At 48.8% G+C, this 24,066-nt stretch overlaps 1 protein-coding gene across 1 annotated transcript; it reads right to left on the reverse strand.

The window, feature by feature from the left end:
* Positions 1-110: 110 nt before the first annotated feature.
* LOC144145087 (scoloptoxin SSD14-like) lies at positions 111-22,067 on the reverse strand. The gene is made up of 11 exons (XM_077676579.1): positions 22,057-22,067; positions 20,863-20,947; positions 20,490-20,764; positions 19,346-19,468; positions 19,140-19,237; positions 14,480-14,836; positions 7,892-8,157; positions 5,848-6,038; positions 4,409-4,652; positions 2,471-2,584; positions 111-289 (listed from the first exon to the last, which is right to left on the reverse strand). Exons 1-11 carry the CDS (start codon positions 22,065-22,067, stop codon positions 140-142), a joined length of 1,914 nt encoding a protein of 637 aa, XP_077532705.1. The 3' UTR covers positions 111-139.
* Positions 22,068-24,066: the final 1,999 nt, after the last annotated feature.

Here is a 24,066-nt window from a genome sequence, read left to right on the forward strand (position 1 = left end):
GTGTCGAACAAACGAAGAAAAAAAAAAGATAATACTGTTGCGGACACGACACCGCCATGAGTTCTACACGGCAGCCTCATCCCACGTTGCACGGGGCGCTGTTTGAGATGAAAGGTTGCGTAACGAAGCAAAAAAACCGTCAGTATCCATCGACAATGCCGCCTTTGCGAAAGTCTGCGACCGCGTAGATGACGCGGTCCTGGGATCTGGCGATGGCGTTCACTGCGGCCGGTCGCCGGTCGCTGGCCTTCAGCACGTGCCCGCGTCGTCGCAGGTACTCCAGCACTTCCTGCGTTGTTGGCAACGGTGGAGAAAAGCGTAGCCGCATGAACGAAGTGCGAGAGACCCCCTATGCAACTGTCGTTACCTATGACTGTGCAGCTTTGCGACGTCACGTATTGGAAGTATAGGCCGCATGCCGGAACATGCGTGAGATTTTCATTAGACTCAAATTTCACGTTGGTCAAAACGAAGGATATGTGGGCAATTTCTTCAAGCACATCGAGTCACAATATACGCGAGTGCTGCGAAGAAAACACTCGCGTATTAAAGGGGCCATATGAAGGCAAAATAAGAGTGATTTATTAAAAAGGTCCCCATAATGACGATACCACTTTTAACGCAAACTTTAAACGGATAATTGTGACGTCAAAGAAGCATACGAAGCAGGGGCGACTACCCAGACACTTTCTGGTGATTTTTCTATGACGTCACACATCTTGTTCGTGTGATGGGCGGCCGCAAACCAAAACCCCCGTCAAGGAGCATGACTCGGCGACTGTAATGGGGCCTGTAGTTCCGTTTGATCGTATCACTTGAATGCTAAGATAACACAGTGATAACTACAGTTTTATTGCTAGACCATAAAAAAGTTTTTTTTATATTGCGCCACTGCAGCGTGAAATTTGAAGTTTTGCAATATTTTGCACCCAGCTTCGTTCCAGCCACGAAAGACGACCACATTTTGTGGTCTTTCGTGGCTGGAATTGAGCTGGGTGAGTTACCAAAGGCAAGTTCTTTTAAAGTGAGCAAGGTTGTAATTTTGTCTCCATGGCTCCTTTAAAGTCGCGTACCAACATCGTTTTCCTGGGGCGGTATTCTCGTAACTGTCCCTTTTGAAAACGTCCCTTTTGCGTCCCTTTCGTCGTGACGTACTTCCGGTTAAGAAGTGGACGTTGGCAGCATGGAGGAAGGTTGGCAGTAGGTTTGCCGCGCTTGCGTTACGTCAATTCCGGTTGTTTGCTTTTAGCCAATCAGGGCTCGCCAAAAGGGACATTTTTGAAAGGGACGCAAAAGGGACAAAACTCTAGAATACCGCCCCTGGTCTTGTTTTATTTCGCTGCGCCGCGTCTGCCCACTGCAAGCTAGCCGTATGAGCGTGCTATATAATAGCAAATGCGAAACTATCAGCTGGCGCAGGCATTAGCTCTGGTGACGCCTCAATTTTTATGACGCAAGGACACCAATGCCAAATGGAGTCACAACTCAGTTCAGTGGTATACGTGTTACGATGTGGGGGACTGCCACGGGTGGACTAAAAAAGTAGAGCTCTGTGCTGCCTTCCGCAGCGTGCGTGAAATATCCCTGGTATGCGTTGAGAGAATGTTACGACAGTGGGAGTGGATGGCACGCACTCACTGATTTAAAAAAAAAAATCAGCGCGAAGGCGTGACTCTCCCATTTCATGTTTACGCTATTTTTCGTGGAATTTGGCCGAGACGGAAACTAATGGTTTGTAACAATAGCGCTGGGCATGGTGATTACGCAAAAACTTATTACTTTACTCATCGGTAATTATATTTTAGCATATGTTGGAGCTGCCCGTCCTCTAATTTTTTCTATATGCACTTGCGACTTCGCTGTATTAGCAAACCGATCCAATCGGGTTCGAAATGTGGTGAAACTTAATACGACCACGGCCTTCGTACAATGGCATTTTGGCAGGCTTCGTATGACGTCAGCCGAAATCTCCAACCCCTCCTGTCCTGCGCTACCTGAGTCCGTTCTTTGCCTCCGAACGTTCTTGTTGCGTCCCTTTACAAGGTTAATGGTCATCCCCTTAGTCTAGTCCCCTCTGTCGGCAGCCACTCTGTTATCCTAATGGTATATCGGTTGTCAGTTCGTCGTATTACGTGCCCAGTCTAAGTAAAACACACTGTATACAAATTAACAAAAGAAAGCGGTTAAACGAATACTTGTTACAGTACTCGGATTTCGTACTGACGGAATCTTGCGATTTTTTGTGTAAAACTCACCACTTACTTCCTACCAGGCTGCGAAATGACAAGGGATAATTTGCGCTAGCTTAGGAAAACCTCCTCGAGGTCACTGCGTACGAGAAGGTTACGTTGTGCGCACACTGTGTACAAAGACACCTTGGACCAAATCCACCTGGTTTCGACTCAGCCTTGTACGATGCAGTGTATGCAAACGGATAGGCAGCGCCCTGCAGGCTCCGCTATCGGGTTACCTGTGAGAACTGCTGCTCGTAGACGACCACGTTGGGCAGCAGCTGGTGGTGCAGGCGCGGAGCCTCAATGGCCTCCTGCACGGTCATGTCGCGGCGCACGATGTTGTGTATCACCTGAAAGCGGAAGCAAGGGCTATGCATCGGAGTCCGCCTGCCCATTTGGCTGCGCGCGTCATGCTCTTAAGAAGAAAGGGACGACGGGTGTCAGTGTAAAGCCACTGTCAGCCGGCTTTTTTTATCATCATCATCAGCCTACTGCACTGCCCACTGCAGGGCAAAGGCCTCTCCCATAGATCTCCAATTACCCCGGACCTGTGCTAACTTCGACCAATTTATCCCCGCAAACTTCTTGATCTCATCTGCCCATCTAACTTTCTGGCGCCCCCTGCAACGCTTGCTAGGGATCCACCCTGTAATGACCAACGGTGATCTTACCTTCACATTACATGCCCTGCCCACGTCCATTTCTTCTTCTTAATTTCTATTTGTATGTCCTTAACACGCCTCTGTTCCCTGATCCGCTCCGCTCTCTTTTTGTCCCTCATCTTCCGTTCCATTGCTCACTGAGTCGTCCTCAACGTAAGTTGAACCCTTTTAGTGAGCCTCCAAGTTTCTGCCCCGTAGGCGTTTTTATTCGCCAGTAAATGAAACAATCACCGAACTCAAAGACTGGACAAGCTTTAAGAAAGAGTGTTATGGTGTAACACTGCTATCGGACGGCGACTTCAATGGTCATTGAAAGCAACAACCGTCGAACTGAGTAGTGACTGAGATCAGCGACTAGGCCGACGGCCGTACTGAAATACGAGTGGCTTAGATGATCCTCGATCTTAGCGAAGTTCGCGAAAGGCCGTTATTGAGACCGATGACCATGATGCAGTCACTCGTAGTACTCTCAGAGCTGAGAGCCGAGCCAGCTGATTGGCTGAGCTAGCCACATGCTTGCCGATTACTTTTGCCACATTGCAATATTCGTGCGTCTTCACTTATGTTTCAGCACCTACCTCCTGAGAAAATTGGAGAAAACCCGATGCAAGAGGCCGCACATGCTAATTGTCACATACTTAATTGAGGCTTTTGACATTGTCTCTCGTGTACTGGTGCTCAGACCCTCACTGAGTCATACCCAAACGACTGCGCAACTTTGTTCGCGGCGTTCCTTGCGAACAATACTCGTGAAATCCATTCCGGGCGCACTGGCCCCATCCAATTGTATCGCTGCGGGGTACCGCAAGGAGCTATCATTTCTCCAATTCTTTTTAACCCCGCCTTGTTCAAACTGGCGCATAGCGCGTCTACGGAAGGGGGTGTGCACGTCACGGCCTATGGGGATGGGTTACCATCTGGAAACAGGATACTGATCACCCCTTCACCGACGCTGCCCTGTGTCACTTGCAGAAGGCCATTGGTACACCCTCCAGCCATCTTGCTGCGGCTGTCACAAAGATATCGGTAGCGAAAACGAACGTTCTCGCTACTTTCTCCTTTTTTTTTCTCTCTTCTGCCGAGCTTGCACGGGTTCATTTGATCATGGCTACTCAACCTGCTGCGCCACAATGGTGACCGTGCGCATGCTTTTACGCCCGCCACTTATAAACACTTCCCACTAGGGGATGACCTCTTTATAACCCAAGAACGGCCTCACTGAGGGTGCAATACTAGCCCAGCATCCATTTCCCCCCTTTTCTCTAAGCGACCTGAAGCCATCTTTCCTAATAAATGTTATTTTTCTCTCTTCACAGACGATTTCCCACAATGCCAGAGGGCACCGGTTTTGACAAGAAGCAAATAACGCCTTGTCTCCCTCGTTAAGCCTAACGGCGGCTGTTACATAGTTTCGAGTACCTATAAGGTCCAAAGGTCAAACTGCCAATCCCACCACGTATGCGGTGCCACCTTTCGTTGTCGGTGCATCCTCTGCGACATCGGGTCACTCACGAATGCGGCCGAACTGACGATGCGGGCGCCGCCAGAGGCCCCGATGACGAGGAGAACGTCCCCTCGGCGGTCCACGAGGAGGCTGGGCGCCATGGCCGTGACCGGTCGCTTTCCGGGCTCGATGTAGTTGTTCTCGTTGGGCTGGTAGCCCTGCACCGGGGGCTGTGGTCGAGGTAGCGTGAACTCGGACATGTGGTTGTTCAGCAGCACGCCCAGCGACGGCGACAGGCACCGAGCTCCGAAGCTGCGTACAGCGGGGACGCCCTCGTGTGGCACCCAAAACTCCGCTAAACTTAACTCTGAGGCTTCATACGTTTGGAGTGTCTAGCGAAGTATGAATCCACCAAGCATGCCCGGAATACAAACAAGCCGAACACGAAAGAAATCGTTTAAATATTCGTTCGAGTAAGCTGCGAACGTTTGAACAAACAATGCTGCTTAAAATGGTCCTGGAACCCGTTTTGAACGTGGTCAACCAACTCGCGCTTGAAAAAACAAACAGAGCATATGTTTCGCACGAACAGCAGAAAGCTCAAGTATGCTGCAAACCTTGCCGCCATTTTTTCAGCATACGGATGGCTCGATGTGTAAAGGAAATACCGGATGGTAAAGATAAAGATGAGACAGCGGAGTTTCGTTGCCTGCATTTCAGTTGCGAAAAACAGATGCGGACGAAGAAGTAGTACACAGGACACTCGCTAGAAGGGCGTGGTGATAAGTTATCTTTCTTTATTTCACGCACAGTAAAATTTCAGTTGTAGTCTAGCGAGTGTCCGGAGTACTACTTCTTCGTCCGCGTCTGTTTTTGGCTAGTAAAATGCTGTCAGATAACCAAGTTTCGTTGATTTCAATGCTTTATATTTGAGCCGTACCCGACCATGGTTGATGTTACGTTACCTGCACTCGAATCTACAGGACCGTCACGTCTCGAATATAGGCCACAACTATAAACCGGTAATTGTAAAAGGGCTAACCTGCTAAGAGCTTATCCTTTCGGAAACGATTTTCGAGTCGCCCATGTTACTACAAGTCTCACGTGAAGTACTCGCCGGGAATGAAATGCATTGCCACAATCGTTGTTACTGCCCAACTTAACCTGTTGTCATTTTGCCCAGCGCCTAGATAGTCCCCTCTCCACTTTGACCCTTGGGATCAAACACACGCACGCATAACAGCACCAAACACTACAGGTTTTCTTAACCGCCTCTGTTGCGCAAGCGATTCGTGCGCTGAAGACAGCATGTCTTCAAAGCATCCAGTAGGGAATGTGTGTTCGCTGTCCACGGTCAGACCACGCCATGCACGATCATGTGAAATCTCAGCTTATATTTCAAACAGATTGGCTGCCTTCTGAGGTAATAAAACCAATATTAGATGTGTCGACCCATGGTGAACCTCGACAAGTGAGCAGGGCGTGCGGAGATATAAAAAGAACGTACTGCTCGCCCAGAGAGCTTGTCATCGAGACGGCGTCTCCGACGGGGCTGAGGAAGGCAAAGTGCGACGAGCCGTGCTGCATGCGTCCTAGTCGATGCAGCCCGTAGTGCTTGGGGTCATCGTATGTGCGCTGGTCGTCGATTAGGCTCAGCGTCCGCCGAACGTTCTCCACCGAGGACATGCTGCGCACGCTCTGGGCAATTTGACGAACCCCCATTAATTGCTGTCGTGAATGAGCCTATTCCTTATACGGTAAGACCACTGGCTAACTCGAAACGAGGGTTTACCCACGGCCTGTACTCTTATGTGTCTGCTGTCAACACTAAGTATATACAGAAGTTGTATCAGTGACTGGAATACAATACACCACTCCCGGTCACGACGTTTTATGATTATTATTATTAATAAACGAATGCAGGTTTTTCCGCCCCATACTTTTCCCGCAAAATCATTTGCTACGTCAGAAGTCGTTTTCTGAGAAGTGGGGTATTTCAGAGCTTGCAAAGCGTTCGTCTGCGTAAGAAAGCGAGGCAGGGACATGTAGATGCAAAATAAATGAATGAGAGAACTACTGAGCACGTGTGCTTTTTAATGCACGAACTTTACCTTTTATTATTAAACAAGTTCGCACCACCACTGGCAATAAACGTCGTAACATTTTTACTCTCGGTCAAATTATTTGCCTTGTTTCACAGGTACCATCAAACGATTTATGCGGAGAGCTATCGTGCTGCTTTGGTTCTGTCAGAAAAACTGGCAGAAGTCTGAAGTCACTGGCACAGTCAGTTATACCGCCAGCTTTGCTGATCGCCATATTTGAGAGCCTCGCGGGCATTTTACACACGCTTTCTTATGTGGCAGCACCACCCTGGCTCAGCCGCCATCGTATGCGGTCCCTGTGCACGTTTTGTGACGTGTTCGTTTGCGTCACTGAAAAATGGGATGAAAATATGGTAGAGCGAGGCCCAATGCCCAGAATTTTTATCAGTCCGTCCGTTCTGTCACGTACGTAGCTAGCGTGTTGACCGGGACCCGTCTGGGCACTTGGGCATTCGTCACGGTAGGGGGATTAGTTCCGCAAGCCTGCCTTCGCCATGTCCACGCCTCCTCGCCCTTCCGCGCGCGCAGGCGCAGACCGGTCCCGGTTAACCAGGTAACAACGTAACGAACGGAACGGACGGACTGCGAAAACTCTCTATTTTGCCGTCATCACTTGCGTTTGCAACGTGGGCAGTTAGCTAGCTGGCTGGTGGCCGCAGCCAGTAGTAGAACGAGGCTCGGGAACGTCAATGGTGACGTTGAGTGCTAGAAACGGAACGAAAGCTGGACGAATCTTTTCGATGCGTTTTCTGGTTCCGAAGACCCGCCGCAGGCGCGCGTGCACGATGTGTTCCGAATTCTTCCAAACCGTACCTCGGAGCGGTCACCGGGTTGATCGGCGCGTCGGAGACCGGATCTTTCTCCTACACATGCGTCTGCCGCCACGCGGCGTCGTACACGCACGCATACACAGCCTCTGCAATCAACTGCGTCGCAGTACTGCTTCTGATCATTCAGGCCGTGTCCGTACTGAAATAACGACTGTTCGTTACCTCCATTGTAGCATCGTTTGTTCTCCCCCGTCACCGCAACCCTCACCACGGCCTCAGGCAAAGTGCGCACAATTTCTTTGTTAATTTCAGACTACTTTGCTTCCACACAAATGGAGTGTAACTCCTGACGGACACACCAAAGGCGCGATAAAAACCAAGCACCAGCATATTTTTTCTATAGACTTGACATACACCCGCTCCTTAATAGAACCGCCAGTGGCATAACCTCTTAACGTCGCGGACTTTTTGTAGAACCAAACTCCCGCTTCTCTTAACAGTCAGCACTGAAATGAGCCCTTCTGTACATCCCTCAAGGAGGAGGAGTAACGAGCTACATTGAAAAAATGGTGGGCCGGTTGGAGCCGCGTTTTCTGTGGGCGGAGTGCAAGAAACCCGCTCCCTCCCCAGGACAAGCGGAGTGGCCGGGCACCAGAGGAGGAAGACGTGCGCGTACCGCGGACATGTTGGCGAAGTCCTCGTCGGAGAGCTCGTTGGTCTTTGCGTAGGCGTACTTGAAGCTCTCGACCATGCGGTGAAACAGGACGCCCGGCGAGAGGGGCGCTCGCATGTGGTTCAGCAGCGCGGCCGCGTACAGCAGGATCGGGCCCGCGCTGGGCGCCGGGGCGCTCTGCAGCCGCGAACCGTCCACCAGCTCCGCCTCGAGCGGTCTGCGCCACTTGGACGCGTACGCGTGCAGGTCTTGGAGCGTCAGGATGCCCCCTGTGTGGGGGAAAAGAGGAGGTGAAGGGTGGGAGGAATTTGGTGCCGTGTAAAAGGGGCGACGAAGACAAAATGAGGAGTGTTTTTCGAAATGAGCCAAATCCAGAAACCGAAACTAAATCAGGTAAAGCTGTAGTTGCGAGAAAAACTCGTCAACTTAAAGAAGAAGAAGAAGACTATTTTTCAGCAGACGATTTTACAATTCCTGCTGACGGTGCAGGAGCTAAAGGCATTGAGTGCCTGACGAGGGCTCCTGACCCTCTGGAGTTCACAACAGAGGGCACGCTTCAATCTAATATATATAGAGAAAAAATAAGTAAATTAAGAAAAATACAAAAAATTGTACATTTCCAATAATGAGAACACAAGTTATAGAATATACATAAAACTTATTTCTGCAATACCTGTTACTAGCAGAGACAATAGAACACGACACATTTCTTGACTGATTGTCCGTTATGTCCATAGAAAAAAATCACGCGTGCACACAATACAGTTTAATTTTCGTTTACACTTAACAAGAAAGCGCGTAAAAGGGTAGTAACGGCTGTATTTACTAACTCCTAGGGAACTTTACTACCGCCCAGAACGATACGTAGGTCCTGCCACTAAGTGTGGAACCGTTACTTGTTTAGACCGTGCACTTAATAATTGCTGCTTGTTTGATACTAACATTCACTGATAGTAACAAAATTCTATTAATTATTCAACATAACTACAGCACTTTTCCCAGTCCAAATCATGATTAAAAAGTTTTTTGCAAATCTAGATGTTGACTTGTATATGCTCACATTAAAATGCACGACTCTAAAATTATCGCTAAAATATTTCATTTTTGCGACAAGCCCCCCCAACTCTATCAGAGGACTTTCTGCTGCTGACTTTAAAAGCAACAGAAGGCGTATTTCTAATGTAACTAAGTTACACTCACTCTCCTCGTCCATTCCGTTGGTTTTCTTGCTCAATTTATTTGTTGGTTCTCTGAGTGTGATATGCGCGTGTTAAAGGAGCCATCAAGACAAAATACAAGTTGGGTTTATTAAAAAGACGGCTTAGTACCGATAACAATGATAGCAATATCATCGCAATCTTCGAACAAATAACGGAGATATTAAAGAAAACGTGTGAAGCAGTCGCGACCCCCCAGCCAATTTCCCGCAACTTTTCTACGACGTCACGGAACCTTGTTTGTGCGATTGGCGGCCGCCTAACTCACCTGTCGCGGCGACACATGACTGGACGCCTGTAATGGGGTCTCTAGTTCCATTTGACCGCATCACTTGAATGCTAACGTGCAGTTAACGCACTGAAAATTATGTTTTATTGTTGGCCCGTATGACGTCATTCTTGCTCATAACACGTCACTGTGGCGCGAAATTTGAAAGTTTTTAAATAATTCTTGCTTTTTTTTTGTTAGAAAAACATCTTTTGTGGCTGTAATGGAGCTGAGTGAGATACTGAATCCTAGTTCTTTCAAATTAAACGAAGTTGTATTTTCTCTTCATGGCTCCTTTAAACGTGTCTATGTCGTGCTGTACGCTCACCCGATCCACATTGTCACGCGTAGCTACCTTTTTACTAGGTTATGCATGACCAGCTAGTAAAAGCACTCAGTGCCTAGTTTATACTGTGACAAGCAACTGGTTAGTGTTCTGTTAGTAAGTGTCGCGACCCTTTGTTTAAGTGAAGAAGACAGGTTTCAACAAAACAGGTCAGATAACACCCGACGTTACGAAGATCGTATTTAGGATCGAAAATGAGCCGGATCCTGTTGTGGCCCGTGTACTTTTGGTTTGATGTCATATAAGCAACATGGGAGCCTCCTTGTGAGTTCCCGCCTGACAGCTCGAACTGTCGCCGAAAGGGATTAATTATTTAGGATATTGGTAAATATTTATAAAATTAAAAAATATGTTTAATTTATTTGTGGCCGTAAACACACCACAGCTGACATGTAAAACATATATTAGCTCTCACGGCGTTGCATTTAGGTCCCGTAACAAAGCTTTGCTGTTTTCTCAAATCCTGTTTGGGTGGATTTGACACATTTTGAAAAGAAAAAAAAAAAACAAATGCACGTTTGGTTCATTTCGACTGCCTTGCCCCGACAACAATGATACCAATTTTAAAGCAATACTTGACAAATAATCTAGATATTATAGACAGAATATGTAGCACTAGCGACACCACCGCCACTTCCCGGCAATATCGATATGACGTCACGGAATCTTGTTTATGCCATTGGCGACTTCGGATCAAATCCACCGCCAAGAAAAAATGACTGGGCGATTGTAGAAGGGCCTCTAGTTTCGTTTTGTAGTATTATTTGAATTCTAACGGTCGCGGGTTCGATTCCCGGCCGCAGCGGCCACTTTTCTGATGGAGGCGAAAAGCAAAAACGCCCGTGTGTACGAGATTTCGGCGCACGGTAAAGATCTCAGGGGGTCATAATTAATCCGGAGCCCTCTACTACGGCGCGTCACATCGCCTGCGTTGCGTCCGCGCGTTAAACCCCACAATCAATCAATCAATTACTTTCAAAAGTAATTGAAATCAAAAGCAATTCAAATCAAAAATGTTTTTTTTAGTGCTGGCCCACATTACGCCACTGTGGCGCGAAATTTTAAAATTTTGGTATTTCTTTCGGTTTTTGGTTGAAAAATGTCTTTCGTGGCTCGAATGGAGCTAAGTTAGTTTCCAAGCGCTATTTTCTTTTACAAATTAAGCAAGGTTGTATTTTGTCTTCATGGCCCCTTTAAGGGCAGAAAAGGGGAGAAAAAAGCAAAAAGACATCCCCCTCGCGAGGGGCACGATCAAATGCACAGCATTTCCGAGGGGGTGCGCCGGCAAGTCGTATCTCTTGATCGCGGGACCCGTGTCGCCATCTTTTGGAAGCGCGGGACAACTTGTGGCGCTTTCGAAACAAACGAGAAATGAGTGAAGGATATAAGGCGCGTTCGGTGCATCGAAATCTGTGTCGGTTTCGTGGCTCGGTCGGTTGTGCGCCGGGCACCTTGCGTTCCGCCCGCGGCGTCATGGGTTCGAAACCGGGCGCCGGAAACTGTTATTTCTTCCTGGCTGCGGACGCGGACTACGACAAGGCGCGCATGCGGACTACGACAGCGCACGCCAACGCCGCGTGACATTGTGAGTTACTAAAATGCTATGCATTTAAAAGTAAAGAGTAAAATTATAAGTGTTCGATTCAATTTCATGAGAAGCATTTCAAGTGGCTCTTGGCAGAAAGCCTTGGCGGACCATGAACGACAGTTTTCAAGCGTTTGCGCACCCGCCGAAAGCAGTGCACTAAACAAGTAACGCAGAGTATTGAGTATTGAGTAACGCAGTATTGAGCAGAGTACTGCTGTTCACTGTAAACGAGGGGCACAAATGTTTGAACGCATGAAAAGACACCGTTAGCGATTATCAGCGAAATGATTCGCTCACCTTATTTAGGGAAACCGCGTCATGTTAGCGCGTCCTGTTAGCGCCGACTTCGCCCGCATCACCCAGACGTTCGGCATACCAGGACAGCACAACAAAATTCAAATCGGGTCCCACGTTTTGTGTGCATGAGTAGCTAGTGGAACCGTTAATGTGATTGTTACGAATGGGCCAAGGGCCAGCTAGGCACGCAGAGAGACGAATGCTGTTTAACGCGTTAAAGACTATATTTCACACGATGGAGGACAAGCGCAGGACGTGAGCATAATAGACGACGGTAAAAAGGACTACACAGTCTGGCAGATAGGAAAGTCAAAGAACAGATCGCAGTGACCAATAAGTAAACAGTCTCACGTTCCGTTGGGATACGTTTCTAGCAGCCCAGACGAGTGGACAGACGGGGACGAAGCGTGTAGTCCGCGCAAGTCTCGAGCACGGTCATGCTGAACGGCAGCACCCAACAGCAAGAACGGAGCGTCAGAAGTCGGCGCACCAGCGCCACGATGACGGTGCCAGATGTGCTCTCGAGCCTTGGCATCCGGATGGTAGCGACGGTCTTGCTCAAGGCGGCCCGTGGACCGCGCGTCACACGGGGTCGTTTCCACGTAACCGCGACTTGGCTTCGAGCCGTTGTCCTTCCAGCTTCGGCGGTCACTCCCGCGCGGCTCTCTTCCGTGTCATCGTCGCTGTCGTTCTCGCTGGCTCAAATGCGCGGTCAACCCCTCGCGTGGCCATTCATCACAGTGATATAATTATGGCGACAATTTTGATTTTGATAACGAGGATGTGTTGTGTTTGTGAGCTTTTCTGAGAAGAATGTCTGCTCTATTACTGGGATTATTAATCTAGTAGACAAACTCGGGGCTGTCCGGATTTTTTTTTTTTTGTTCTGTAGAAGGTAGCGTTCACAAATTTTCTTTGGATTAATTATGACACGTAAATGGAACTTGGTGTAACGATGGCGTCGTCTTATAAGACGAAAATTGGAAATGACAATTGGCCGAAATATTTTGTTGGGAACGTTAAAACTTTCCCACACAAAGTTAGGAAAGCTGTTGGGAAACATCCCAACGTTGTGTTTGGATGGCGTCGAAAGTTCCACAACACAACGGCTGTAACCCAGAGTTAAGGCCCGTTCACACTTGCGACGAAAGAGGGCGAAAGCGACGGGAATTCTGTCGTCTTGTCACGAAACTCGGAGTAATGATAGAGTCATCTCAGCGGCCAGTTGTCATATAATTGGGAGCTTCTTCTTGGACGAGTCAGTGAATACTTGAAGACATGGTTTAAGCGCTAATAAACGTGGATACTTGAAAGGCGACATGACAAGCGGTTGCCTTGTTGCCTTTCATGTGTCCGTCCTCGCGTCATATAATTGCTTTGGGGAAAGTTTGGATAAAACAGTTCCTACAGCGGTTTTATGATGGGCATTCGCGATAAAGTCGGTTTTGCATACCGCTTTTGTTCTCGTAAAGAAAAATAACAATAAGCAAGCACGCAAACAAACGCAGCGCCCATGAACTCCTCGCGCTTCAAAGACACGTGGAGGCTCGGGAGTTTTTGCTTCCCGAAAACCCAGAAAATATCCCCGGAATCCTAGTTATAAACAGCTTCGTTGTAAGAATGGCGTTCGATCTACGGATGGGAAATTCATTCTTAACAAAAACACTCGTAAAAGGGTAGTAACGGCTGTATTTACTAACTCCTTACATAGTTTACTACCCCCAAATACGGTACGTAGGTCCTACCACTAAGTGTAGAACCGTTACTAGTCTAGACCGTGCACTTAGTAACTGCTGCTGGTTTGATACTGACAGTCACTGAAGTAACAAATTCTATGAATTATTGAACACATTAACTACAGGTCTTTTTCCACATCAAATCCCGATTAAAATGTTTCGCAAATCCACATGCTGTCTTGTATATGCTCACATTAAAATGCATAATTTAAAAATTATCGCTAAAATATTTGATTTTTACGACAAGCCCACCGACTCTCTCAGGGGACTTTCCGCTGCTGGCTATAAAAGCAAGAAGATCAGATGTATTTCGAAGGTAACAAAGTAATACTCGCTCTCCTCGTGCTTCCCGTTGGCTTTCTTGCTCAATTCATTTGTTGATTGTCCACGTGTGAAATGTGCGTGTTAAACGTGTCTATGTCGCGCTGCGCACTCAGCAGATCCACATTGTTACGCGTAGAATTTTACTAGGTCATGCATGACCAGTTAGTAAAAGCAACTAAGTACCTAGTCAATACTGCGACAAGTAACTGGTTAGTATTCTGTTAGTAAGTGCGCCGACCTTTTTTTTAAGAGTGTTGATACAAAGCACACTTCAGGGCACGAAATTTCAGGAAGGCTTGTGTAACAGGAACATCCTCTCGCGTCGCGCTAGGGCCTCCTAAACTGAGGGCGCCCTCCGCGAGAGGAACGGTTCAACCATTCGCGTTTCAGCCCAAATAAAACGTTTATATAGGTCCGCTCAACGTGCTATGGAGCGAATAATGTTAGGCGTAACGCTTAGGAACAGAAAACGATCAACCTGGATAGGAAGAAAACTCGAATAGAAGATATTATAGTTCAAGTTAAGAAAAAGAAATGGACTTGCGCTATAGTACGACGAACTGACAACAGGTGGAGCAAAAGGGCAACAGAATGGACACCGAGAGGCGGGAATAGAAGAAGAGGAAGGTCATTAACTCGATGGAGAGATGAAATAAAAAATTTGGAGGCGAGGAATGGACCCGGGCAGCGCAGGGCAGAAGCGGGTGGAAGTCAATAGGGGAGGCCTTCATCCTGCAGTGGACCCAAATTGGCTGATGATGACGATGATGACCCCCATCACGTTACGTGGAGCATCGCTGTGCTCCGCTAATTACCGATGCTCCTGAGCTCCCGTACGAGGGTCCTGGCCAGCCTTCCGCGGTAGAAGGCGGCCGCGCTGGCGTTGGCGATGGCCTCCAGGGTGTCGGCGAGAAGCGGCTGCTTAAGCGTCTCGCCCTCCTTGTACGGCGAGTTGGACACGTCGTTCCACAGGTGCGACCGCACCGCCACGTTCGTCTCGAACATGGCCCGCGCGGCCGACAGCGCCGCGGCCAGCTCGGGCCCCACGGTGAAGCCGAACCGCGCCAGGTTCACCGCCGGCGTGAACAGCTCCGGCCAGGGCAGACGACCGAAGCGACGGTGCAGCTCGCCCAGGCCGTGCACCAGTCCCGGAACGGCCACCGCACGGCCGCCTGAAGTGCGGCGAGGGGCGAAACACGTGAGCGGAAAACAACGCGTCTTTGCGCACGCGACTCCCGCTCCAGGAACCGGCCAGCCTGCCGGCAGACCCCCGGATTGGCTGATGCATTTCCGCACGCGCTTTTTCCTTCTCCAAAATCGGTTTTTTTGCCTTCATGTGTGCCCCTGACCGCTGCCGGACCAGTTTCCGGGGATGGAAAGCGCGTGCAAAAGCGCGTGGGTCTCCCCGCTTGAACGGCCAATACGGGGGTCTGCCGGCAGCCGGACCGGTTTGTGGATATAGGGTCATTTAAAGTTGCGTAACCATAGCAAGCCCCCGCACGTGATCCGAAACAGAGTATGTAGCTTTGCACCTCCTCGTCTTTTTCCCGTCACGCTTTAAAGGGACCACGCAGACAAAACACAAATGTCTTTATTCGAAAGATTTCGTGTTTATAGTGCTCCCAGTGCTATAGTACGGAAGCAAACGATGCTTTATTCACTGCGAAATTAATCAATTTAAGTTAAAATTTTGATTCTCCCGCCAAATCGTGCGCTTTGACGACGTCTGCAATGACATCATAAGAACAGGTCTTCAAGCTGGAACTTGGTGTGAAGCAACGTTTTTAGATTAGGTCAGTTTGCAAACTGCGCCTCGAGAGGCGGCACCATTTTGTCGCCATTCCGAGAGGTGGCGCTGGCGTTGCGTTGAGATCTAGTTTGGGGAGCGAGGCTCGCCCCGGCCATGTGTTTTCGCTGTGTTGTTGGCGCTCGCCTGTTCGTCACGTCTGTATTAACGTATTAGCTCTGTGTTGTCATCGTGCATACATATTTTAGTGGATCTCTGAAGTGTCGGTGCGGTTTGTTGACCTGCTGCGCGCCGGGCTGCCGTTCGGGGTATGCTTCGGAAGCGGCTAAGTCCGTGCAGCGGCATTTCTTCAAAGCGCCGAAGGGTCCTGACGGATTGAAGGCGTGGGAAAGCGCGATTCCGCGGAAAAACTTCAAGGTTACGCCATAAATATACGTTTGTGACATTCATTGTGAGTCTTCAGACATCGTCGACTGTTACGAACACGCCGTGAACGTTCAAACTGTAAGGATACCGTAAGGCAGGCGGACTCTGAGGGACGGCGCGGCGCCCCGTATTTTCCCTGACATACCTGAGCATCTGTCGCCACCAAAGACGTCAAAGTCGTGCCGAAAACCACATAAATGGATGACAGTGGTCCCCACCTATGTTGCGTCCTGCCAATATGATGGGTCTTTGCGCGAGGAAACTGGCGTAATTAAGTGGCGCGAGTGGTGTAGAAAGCGCCGATGTCAGCACGTACGTTGGGAACTGAGCTGTGGTTCGCAGTTATGCAGGAATTCAGCAAATGTCCGACATTTCAATCGTAGAATGTGAAGGCTTCGCCTAGGTTATCTTCTACAAGCTCGAAGATTCTGGGTGCAATTGTGCTGATTGAGAAGGGTGCAGTAGTGGGGCAAAACTTGTCAGTTGAAGTTAATTCAAGAGGTTTGCTTGTCCCGCCGTGTAGCTACAGCGATGAAAATGGGAATATTCACCCTCAGCTGTCAAGGCGGAAGAATGTAGCAACATTTATTCGCTACACTGTTGCTTAAAGATCAGCCCTTGGAACAAATGTTAACCTGTTTCCAGACGTTTTATCCGCAACAACTGCCGTGAAAGGGCATGAAGTGTGTGTGGCACATATTCACGGTGATATCCCTACCCGGCGCGGTGGCCAAGGCGCCGTGCTGCTGGGCGCAAGGATTCGGGTTCGATTCCCGGCCACGGCGGCCGCTATTCTGATAGAGGCGGAAAGCGAAAACACGCGTGTGTTCGAGAATTCAGCATATGTCAAAGATCCCCTACGTGGTCAAAATTAATTCGGAGCCCTCCACTACGGCACGCCTCATCGCCTCTGAAGCGTCGGCGCGTTAAACCTCTTATAAATCAATCTGACTAGTCAAAACTGAGAAGTGTTGCCTATCTGTAGATTGCAAAAAGAAACGAGCAGGAAAAATCAACGCAGAAGACAGCATAAGCGATGGCTCAGCGGAATAACTACCAGGCTGAATGCTTTAGAAAATCGGCATATCAGGGCTACAAGAAGATAAATGAAGGCTAAACGCTTTAAAAAATTGGCATATCAGGACTACAATGAGGTAAATGAAAGTTTCTGTGACCCTAACAGATCAGATTTACGAACCAACAAAAATGAATACCAGTATACGACAAACATTCTCATCCGAGAAAAAACGTTTATTTCTTTTAAGAAACCACATTTATACCTGTCAAAGAAATAAAAAAAACATTGGTTTAATAATTGGTTCAATTTTCTTTGTTAACAGCGCAGCTGCTTAACAAATCGTAATTTTTCGTGTACGCAGTTAAAATACCAAGAATTTGCTGAGCGCGTGCACGTGAGCGCGCACGTCAGCACTTGGTTTCCAATCGGCTCACTTGATCAGTTTTGTTGGGGTTGTAAATATGTTCTTGTGAAAACGTACCTACTGCATTTGCTTCCACAGCATAAATAAAAATGTCGAGGCGTCTTTTCTTGATTCCAAGTAGATGGCTGACTATTGTAGGCTTTCCCGCAGTTTCAGAAGTGTAAGACGTGTTCGGGTATGCTTTAAACATTATTGAGCTATAAAGGATCCCGTACTGGGGAAAAATAAATGGAAAAATAAATAAATGGAACGGGGAGCAGCCGAAGACAAGCGGACTGTGCAGTATTTGCCTTGCCTTTTTTTTTTTCTTAAGTACAGCTTGTTTCTCGTTATAATGTCGATAAAAATGTAACGCTCTTGTCACTAAAGCGTAAGAGTAGAGCGAAGTTGGATTTCGCATGTCAAAGAAGAGCATTAACGGTGTGCGGTGGTCGTTCACCGGCGCCTTTCCAAGCAAGGAGTAGCAGACGACGCGCCGATACCGATCTCAACGCTACCGCAGCGCCACCGCCTGGTCGGCGACAGCACCGGCCCGCGCCGCGGTGCTTGGAAGGCCGCGCTCTTTGCCAACTGACCTAATCTAAAAACGTTGGTGTGAAGCAGAGATTTGTTTACCGTTAGTCAACCTAGATGGCGCCACCATACTGCAGCTGGCCGTTTTCTGTCTTTGCTTTGTTTTTGACCTTATTTGTACCTGGCTTGTTTTTGTTCAGGGAGAAAATAACCATTTCGTGAAGCTGAGCATGAGGTCGCGGGTTCGATTCCCGGCCGCGGCGGTCGCTTTTATGATGGAGGTGAAAAGCAAAAATGTCCCTGTGTACGAGATTTCGGCGCACGTTAAAGATCCCGCCCCAGGTGGTCAAAATTAATCCGGAGCCCTTCACTACGGCGCGCCTCATCGCCTGCGTTGTGTCGGCGCGTTAAACCCTACAATCAATCAAACCATTTCGTGAAACATGTGCTCGCTCGACAAATATGGTCCCGTAAGACGCCGTCGCTTACTCCAATTGTCGAGTGTCGTCTGAGACAACCCCAAAGAGCCGCAGTGCTGTGCAGCTATAACAAGCATAGTGCTCATAGTACCAACAGCGGTAAGCATCGGTACTTCTATGTTTAAGTGTGTTTTCGTAACTTTCACTGTTAACCCCACCATTCTTACTGCTGTAAAATAAATGTGCATTACAAAAAGTGAAAATATCTTGTTCTGCAGGTTTATAAGCGCCACGTAACTTGCGTTTGCTTTTGCCGGCCTCAGCCTATTGCAGAGCTGTGACTATTACGCCATAGATTCTATAGAGCGGGATATGAGCTAGTGAGTCGCATGGTCATTCCCTTTTTTCCTAATTATGTAACTTATTTGAGTGAAGTTTACGTTAAGAAATAAATGGTGTCAGTATGATTCTAATTAGGAAATCTTTCCAATGAACCAAACTTGTGTTTTGTATGCATGACTGCATAAAAAGATATCAGTTTTATCACAAACGTCAAGCATATAATGGAGATATTAAGGAAAACAAGTGAACCAGTGGCGACACCCCAGCCACTTTCCGGCGGTTTCTCTATGACGTCAGAGAATTGTGTTTGCCGCTGACTTAAGCTACCGCCAGGAAGAGGACTGGGCGATTGAAGTGTGACCTCCAGTTCCGTTTGATCGTATTTCTTGAATGTTAACGTGCAGTTAACACAGTGCTAAATGTGTTTCTAGTGCTAGCCGGGCTCATAGAACGTCACTTTTGTCCACAAAGCGTCACCGCAGCGCGAAATTGTCAAGTTTTTCAATATTCCATGAGTTTTAACAAAGACGTCTTGGCTGGAATGCAGCTGAATGAGCTACGAAAGGCTAGATAGAAGCCACCTTACCGACGAGCGCCTCGTCCGTGTTCTGGATGAACATGTCCGGCCTCGACGCCAGCGGGGCCACTTCGCGGGCGTCCAGCACGTGCGTAGTGTTCTCCTTCCTGCGTTGGTTGGCGCCACCAGTTCAACAGATTAGAAACGGTACACCTAATCAAAACAGAGCGATAAGAGAGCCGAGGAGCGCGAGATGGTAGGACGAGATACGGAACTTGTCATAAATGAGCGCGATAAATCCGCCGCCGATGCCGACCGAGTGAGGCAGCACGACGCATGCGCAGAGCAGGGTGGCAATGGCTGCGTCTGCCACCGAGCCATTTCGCTCGAAGATGAACCTGCGCCAGGGAAGGGAAGAAGAAAGAAAGAAGCAATTTGCTTTTTTATTGAGGTGAACCCCTTTTGTCACAGTCTCGGTAGTGTCTGGACACATGGGGTCAAGGTGCGGAATTAATTTTCCCTTTGTATCACGGACTTTTTGAAAAGGTCCCGCGCAGTTCTTCCGCGCCATGTTAAAAACGATGGTTTTGAGAGTTGAAGAAGCCACTAAATAGAACAGGTTGGTCGCGCTGTTTGTTTTAGCCATTTTGGCCTGACTACACAAGCAGCAATAGTGTCATATATAGGTGACACCTTCGACTGTTATATAATGAGCATTGTATACAGCACTCGTATTCGGCGCAGCGCTGCATATGAATATGGAGCTGCTTGTATTAAAATCATTGGCGGGTTACTGGCTCATTTTGGACCCGAGAAGCTACAATCATTATGAAAACTCTGGTTTCAGTGAGCTATGGGTGAGGGGGAAGTGAAGATCGATTCTCCACACAGCGATAGTTCCGCGACCTGCTGCGACCACTCACGACTCCTCATCTGCCTCTAAGTACAAACACGAACTTTGTGGTTTTAGAGCGTAGTATCGTGGCTTCGTGTTTAAAGTGACACCTTCGCGGGACTAGACCTACCTTTAAGACGGAACTATGTGTAAATGACGGGACTATGACGAAAGGCAGGATAAGCGCAGTCTGCACCAGGGCAGGAAGACAAAAAAAAAAAAAACATGACAAGCGCAGCCTGTGCCTGTCCTGTCTTTTGTCATAGTCCCGTCCTTTATTCAGTTTTTTCGTCTTAAAATACAACACCAGCTAGTCCGACAACATGCTGTACTGATATCTATCTTTTATTGACTTTTTATTAACACGTAGAACTACGCAGGAAAGAAAACTATAGTGGGCGGGCCTCGCCCCCTAGGACAGAATTTCGTAAGGTTCTCGCGTTCTGGTGCATGCGCGCGTTGGAACCCACGAACCTGCGAACCCAAGATAAACAGGCTTGAGCAAAAGGTGACCTGTCAATTACCGGGTCACGGGCGCGCACTGCACGGCGTCGGTGGCGGCCGCGTACGAGCGGAAGTCTCCGGTGCTCGAGAGACGCGCCTCGAGTCCCCGCGCCTCGTGCTCCGAGTAGCGCGCCCAGAGCGCGTACGCCGCTGCCGCCAGACCCGTGCACAGGCAAGCGGCCAGCACGAGCACCAGTGCCAGGCACTCCCACGGAATGTCCAGCCTGCAGCATATGAAGAAGTGCAACGTTTCTAGCTCTATCCACGCTGCAAAAACTCCGCCGGACAGCGGCCGCTAATGGTAGCGCTTCTTGGAACGCTTCGAGATAGCCGCGCCACTATATAAATGGTCAGCCTCCCCCTTTCGTCCCCCTGCAAGCGTAGGCGACTCACAGCACGGACAGTATGATCGAATTTGTGGGCCTCGAAGGGTTCGCGGGGCTCGGTGCGCAGGCCCTTGAGGCAGAGGACACCGGTTCTGTCATGGGCGCAGCCGGGTGGGTGGCAGCCGGCTCGGAACTCTGCTTCCCCTTCTTCTTCGTCCTCCGATGTCTAGCTCACGTGCTGGTGGTGGGAGCGCGTTCGGCCACAAAAGACAAAAAACACCCACTCAGGGGGATTGTTTGAGACAGAATTGTTGCATATACCTTTCAACAAAAAGGGAAAGCAAGAAAGGAATAAGAATGGATAAAAACGTATGCAGCTTGTGCTTGGCATATATATTGCTCGAGAAATCAGGTTGATTCAGTCGTGTTCGTGTTCGAATAAAATGCTTACCTCGTATGCTGGCCAGGGTATACACCATCCCCCCACCACCACGATTTCGACACCCCCGACAAAAGATTCCACAACCACGAGATTTATGCAGGGTTCTATAGACACCCCAATAATCCCCCCCCCCCCCCCCCTTTCCAAAAGGATTTCGGCACAGCACAAAAATTGAAATTCTGGATAAATTCCTGATATGCCGGCTTGTGGCCACCAATAAAACATTTCCTCTCTACTGTGGCACACTGCACATGTAGGGTTGTCGTTTTCTGGTTTTCTATGTTTTTCAAATCGAGGGGTAAAAATCGGGTGCTATTTTTCGAACTGATAATCTGGGAGAAATCGGTCTTTTTTATAACACCATTCTTAAGTTCGGGTTCTTTCGGGTTAAATCTACAGGTGTACTAAGTAACACATTCAGTTATTTTAGAAGGTATGTCGCGTTAAAATTTGTGTTTGTTGGACATCAGAGTTTTCTAGAAAGTGCACTCACCAAAATTTGGCGTTTGTTTGGAAATGAATCAGTGATGATGACCGTAAAGAGCAGGCAGTGGCGTAGCCAGGGGGGGGCTGACCGGGCTTCAGCCCCCCCCGAAATTTTTCCGGCCGTCGCCGTGCTGCCTGTATGCCTGGTACGTCGCCTGTGAACAAAGCTGCATATCCTTCGAAAGTGCCACTCATAGAAGCATTCAAGACTCAATGTCTGCCCTACCCAAGGGTGTTTACACAAAACCACGGCCGGACTCGACTCTTTTTCCGCGCTGCGGAAAGGGAGTCGAGTCCGGCCGTGACAAAACGATGAGCCTGAGGGGTGCGAACCGATGAGTCATGATCGCGAAGGGGCAGCCCCAAAAGCCACGACGCCTTCGGGTAAGCTCAGCGCACGGGACGCCAAAGGCATGCGTTGTGTCCCTTTGTGCGAGGCATGTGGCAACACAGAGAATAATTGGCCGGCTGAGTCGTTCTCAGCAGAGGAGATTAACGCCGGCCATTGATGGTTCAAGACTGGTACGATGCAGGCCCGAAAGGGAACAGTCGATCTTTGTATATTAAGCAGAACAACGTGCAAGCGGCGGTGGCTGACCACGGCTGCTCCATCTCCTAGAAAGGGGGAGATCAAGCGGCAGTGGGCACACATTCAAGACTCGTGCAAGGTAACTGAAGAATGCCATGGGGCTACGTAATGAATAAAACATGCAGTTTAGCTGGATGAATGTCGTGCGCGGGCAGAGGGACTTTGCGAATGAGACACAAAGCAAGGTATGCCCCTCTTCCTCGCGTCAGCCCTTCATTCTTCCTTTTTCACGTTTCTGTCGAGGCCGGGAGGGTATTGTTGGAGTGGGCTCAAAATTGCGCGCACTGAGTGTCCCCTTCCGACGGCGATGTTGCGACAATCAATTTCACCCCTGCAATTAGGCAGCTTTGTTCGGCGGTATTCTCCCCTAACCTATAGTTCATCTCACAAGCTAGCTGCAGCACTGTGGAGGCTACATTGTTATTAATAGTGCGCCCACTGAGGGCGCCTAATCCGCCGTGAAGGGGGTCCTGAAAGGACACTCCCTTCTCCCCTCTCGGCAAGTGGCACCGCACGGCCCCGGCGTCTTTTGTCGCTTCCTTCGCGGTGAGTTAGGCGCCCTGAGGGGGACAACAATGTAGCCTCCACAGTGCTGCAGCTAGCTTGTGAGATGAACTATAGGAATCTGGAGAACAGCGGGTCGACAAAAAAGGCGCGCTGGGGCTCCCCGAGCTAGTCCCAGACTTTATCCTAAATGTGAAGGCACGACGGTCACCAGCCCTGACACAGGCAGACGGCGTCGCGACAGTAACAACGATCAGATGGCCATATTCTACCTTGATCACAACTAAAGCCCCTCCATTGCGTCCACGGCCGCTTTTTCCCTGGACGGCGGCTGCCAGAGCAGTGTATATTCAGGGGCCTGAAACACAACGGCAATATGAACGCCCCTGGTTTTGAGAAGCTCATGTTCCAAGTGCCAACACCCAAAAGAGGCCTCGAATTGTAAGTCATTTTTTTCCGGTGATTAATCCTTGCATGATCACTGATGTCTTTTGGCGATGGAGGTTGCATTGTACGTTAAGTTGTGTAGTGCAGATCAGTTATCATTCTTTGATATTTAAATAATCATTTCCTTATATTTACACGATGCCACAGTACATTGCGTCTGCGACCTAGAAACGTGCATCTCGTTTTATTTCGAATGCAGTATTTGCGTTTGAATTGGTCGTTGAAAGCGCCCACGGTGGAGCGGATACGTGATTTTTAATGAGGGAAAACATATATTCAACCCCTGTAAACGCCTAAATATTTTATTATGCACGAAGTTGGAGAGGGTTACTCAGAGTGTATCGGGACAGCGTTAGTATGAGTACATGAAGAGTGAAAAATATATTTGTTTTGGCTGCAGTTTTAATAGTTTGCTTTTACTAGGACGAAACTTCATGTGAGGTAGCCGCTGTCGCATTGTGTGCGCGTTATCGGGACTTTTGTTACCGCGTTTCATATCTACGCGTGAATCCACTGCTACACCCAATTTTAAACCCATAGCAGCGTGCACAGCGCAAGTGAAGGACCTTCTTACTGGTGGCGAAGAAACGAACGTGCCTTTCTGGTAGAATTTTCCTTTAACTCTTCCTGGCCTTCTTTGAAGTTCTGTGGACGCAGGAGTATCGTTCTTTCAAGGCTCGATGGGTCGTGCAAGACAACAGAATTCCCTAATTAAATAAACGGGCTACAGACCGCAGGCCCTCTCAAGAGCACCAGCAGACCTCCGCCCTCGTCCTCCCCTCCACCCCCCGCCCCCCTACATA

The sequence above is a fragment of the Haemaphysalis longicornis genome, unplaced genomic scaffold, assembly GCF_048455015.1.
Source record: "Haemaphysalis longicornis isolate Haplotype H1 unplaced genomic scaffold, Haemaphysalis longicornis Haplotype H1 scaffold_7, whole genome shotgun sequence".
NCBI classification, from domain to species: domain Eukaryota; kingdom Metazoa; phylum Arthropoda; class Arachnida; order Ixodida; family Ixodidae; genus Haemaphysalis; species Haemaphysalis longicornis.

Excerpts from the sequence above, each read along its gene's own strand:
- LOC144145087 (XM_077676579.1), bottom strand. Across the intron at positions 19,238-19,345 it reads ATCGCGCTCATTTATGACAA|GAAGGAGAACACTACGCACG; the intron begins GTTCCGTATCTC and ends CAACCAACGCAG. Across the intron at positions 6,039-7,891 it reads ACTTCGCCAACATGTCCGCG|AGCGTGCGCAGCATGTCCTC; the intron begins GTACGCGCACGT and ends CAAATTGCCCAG.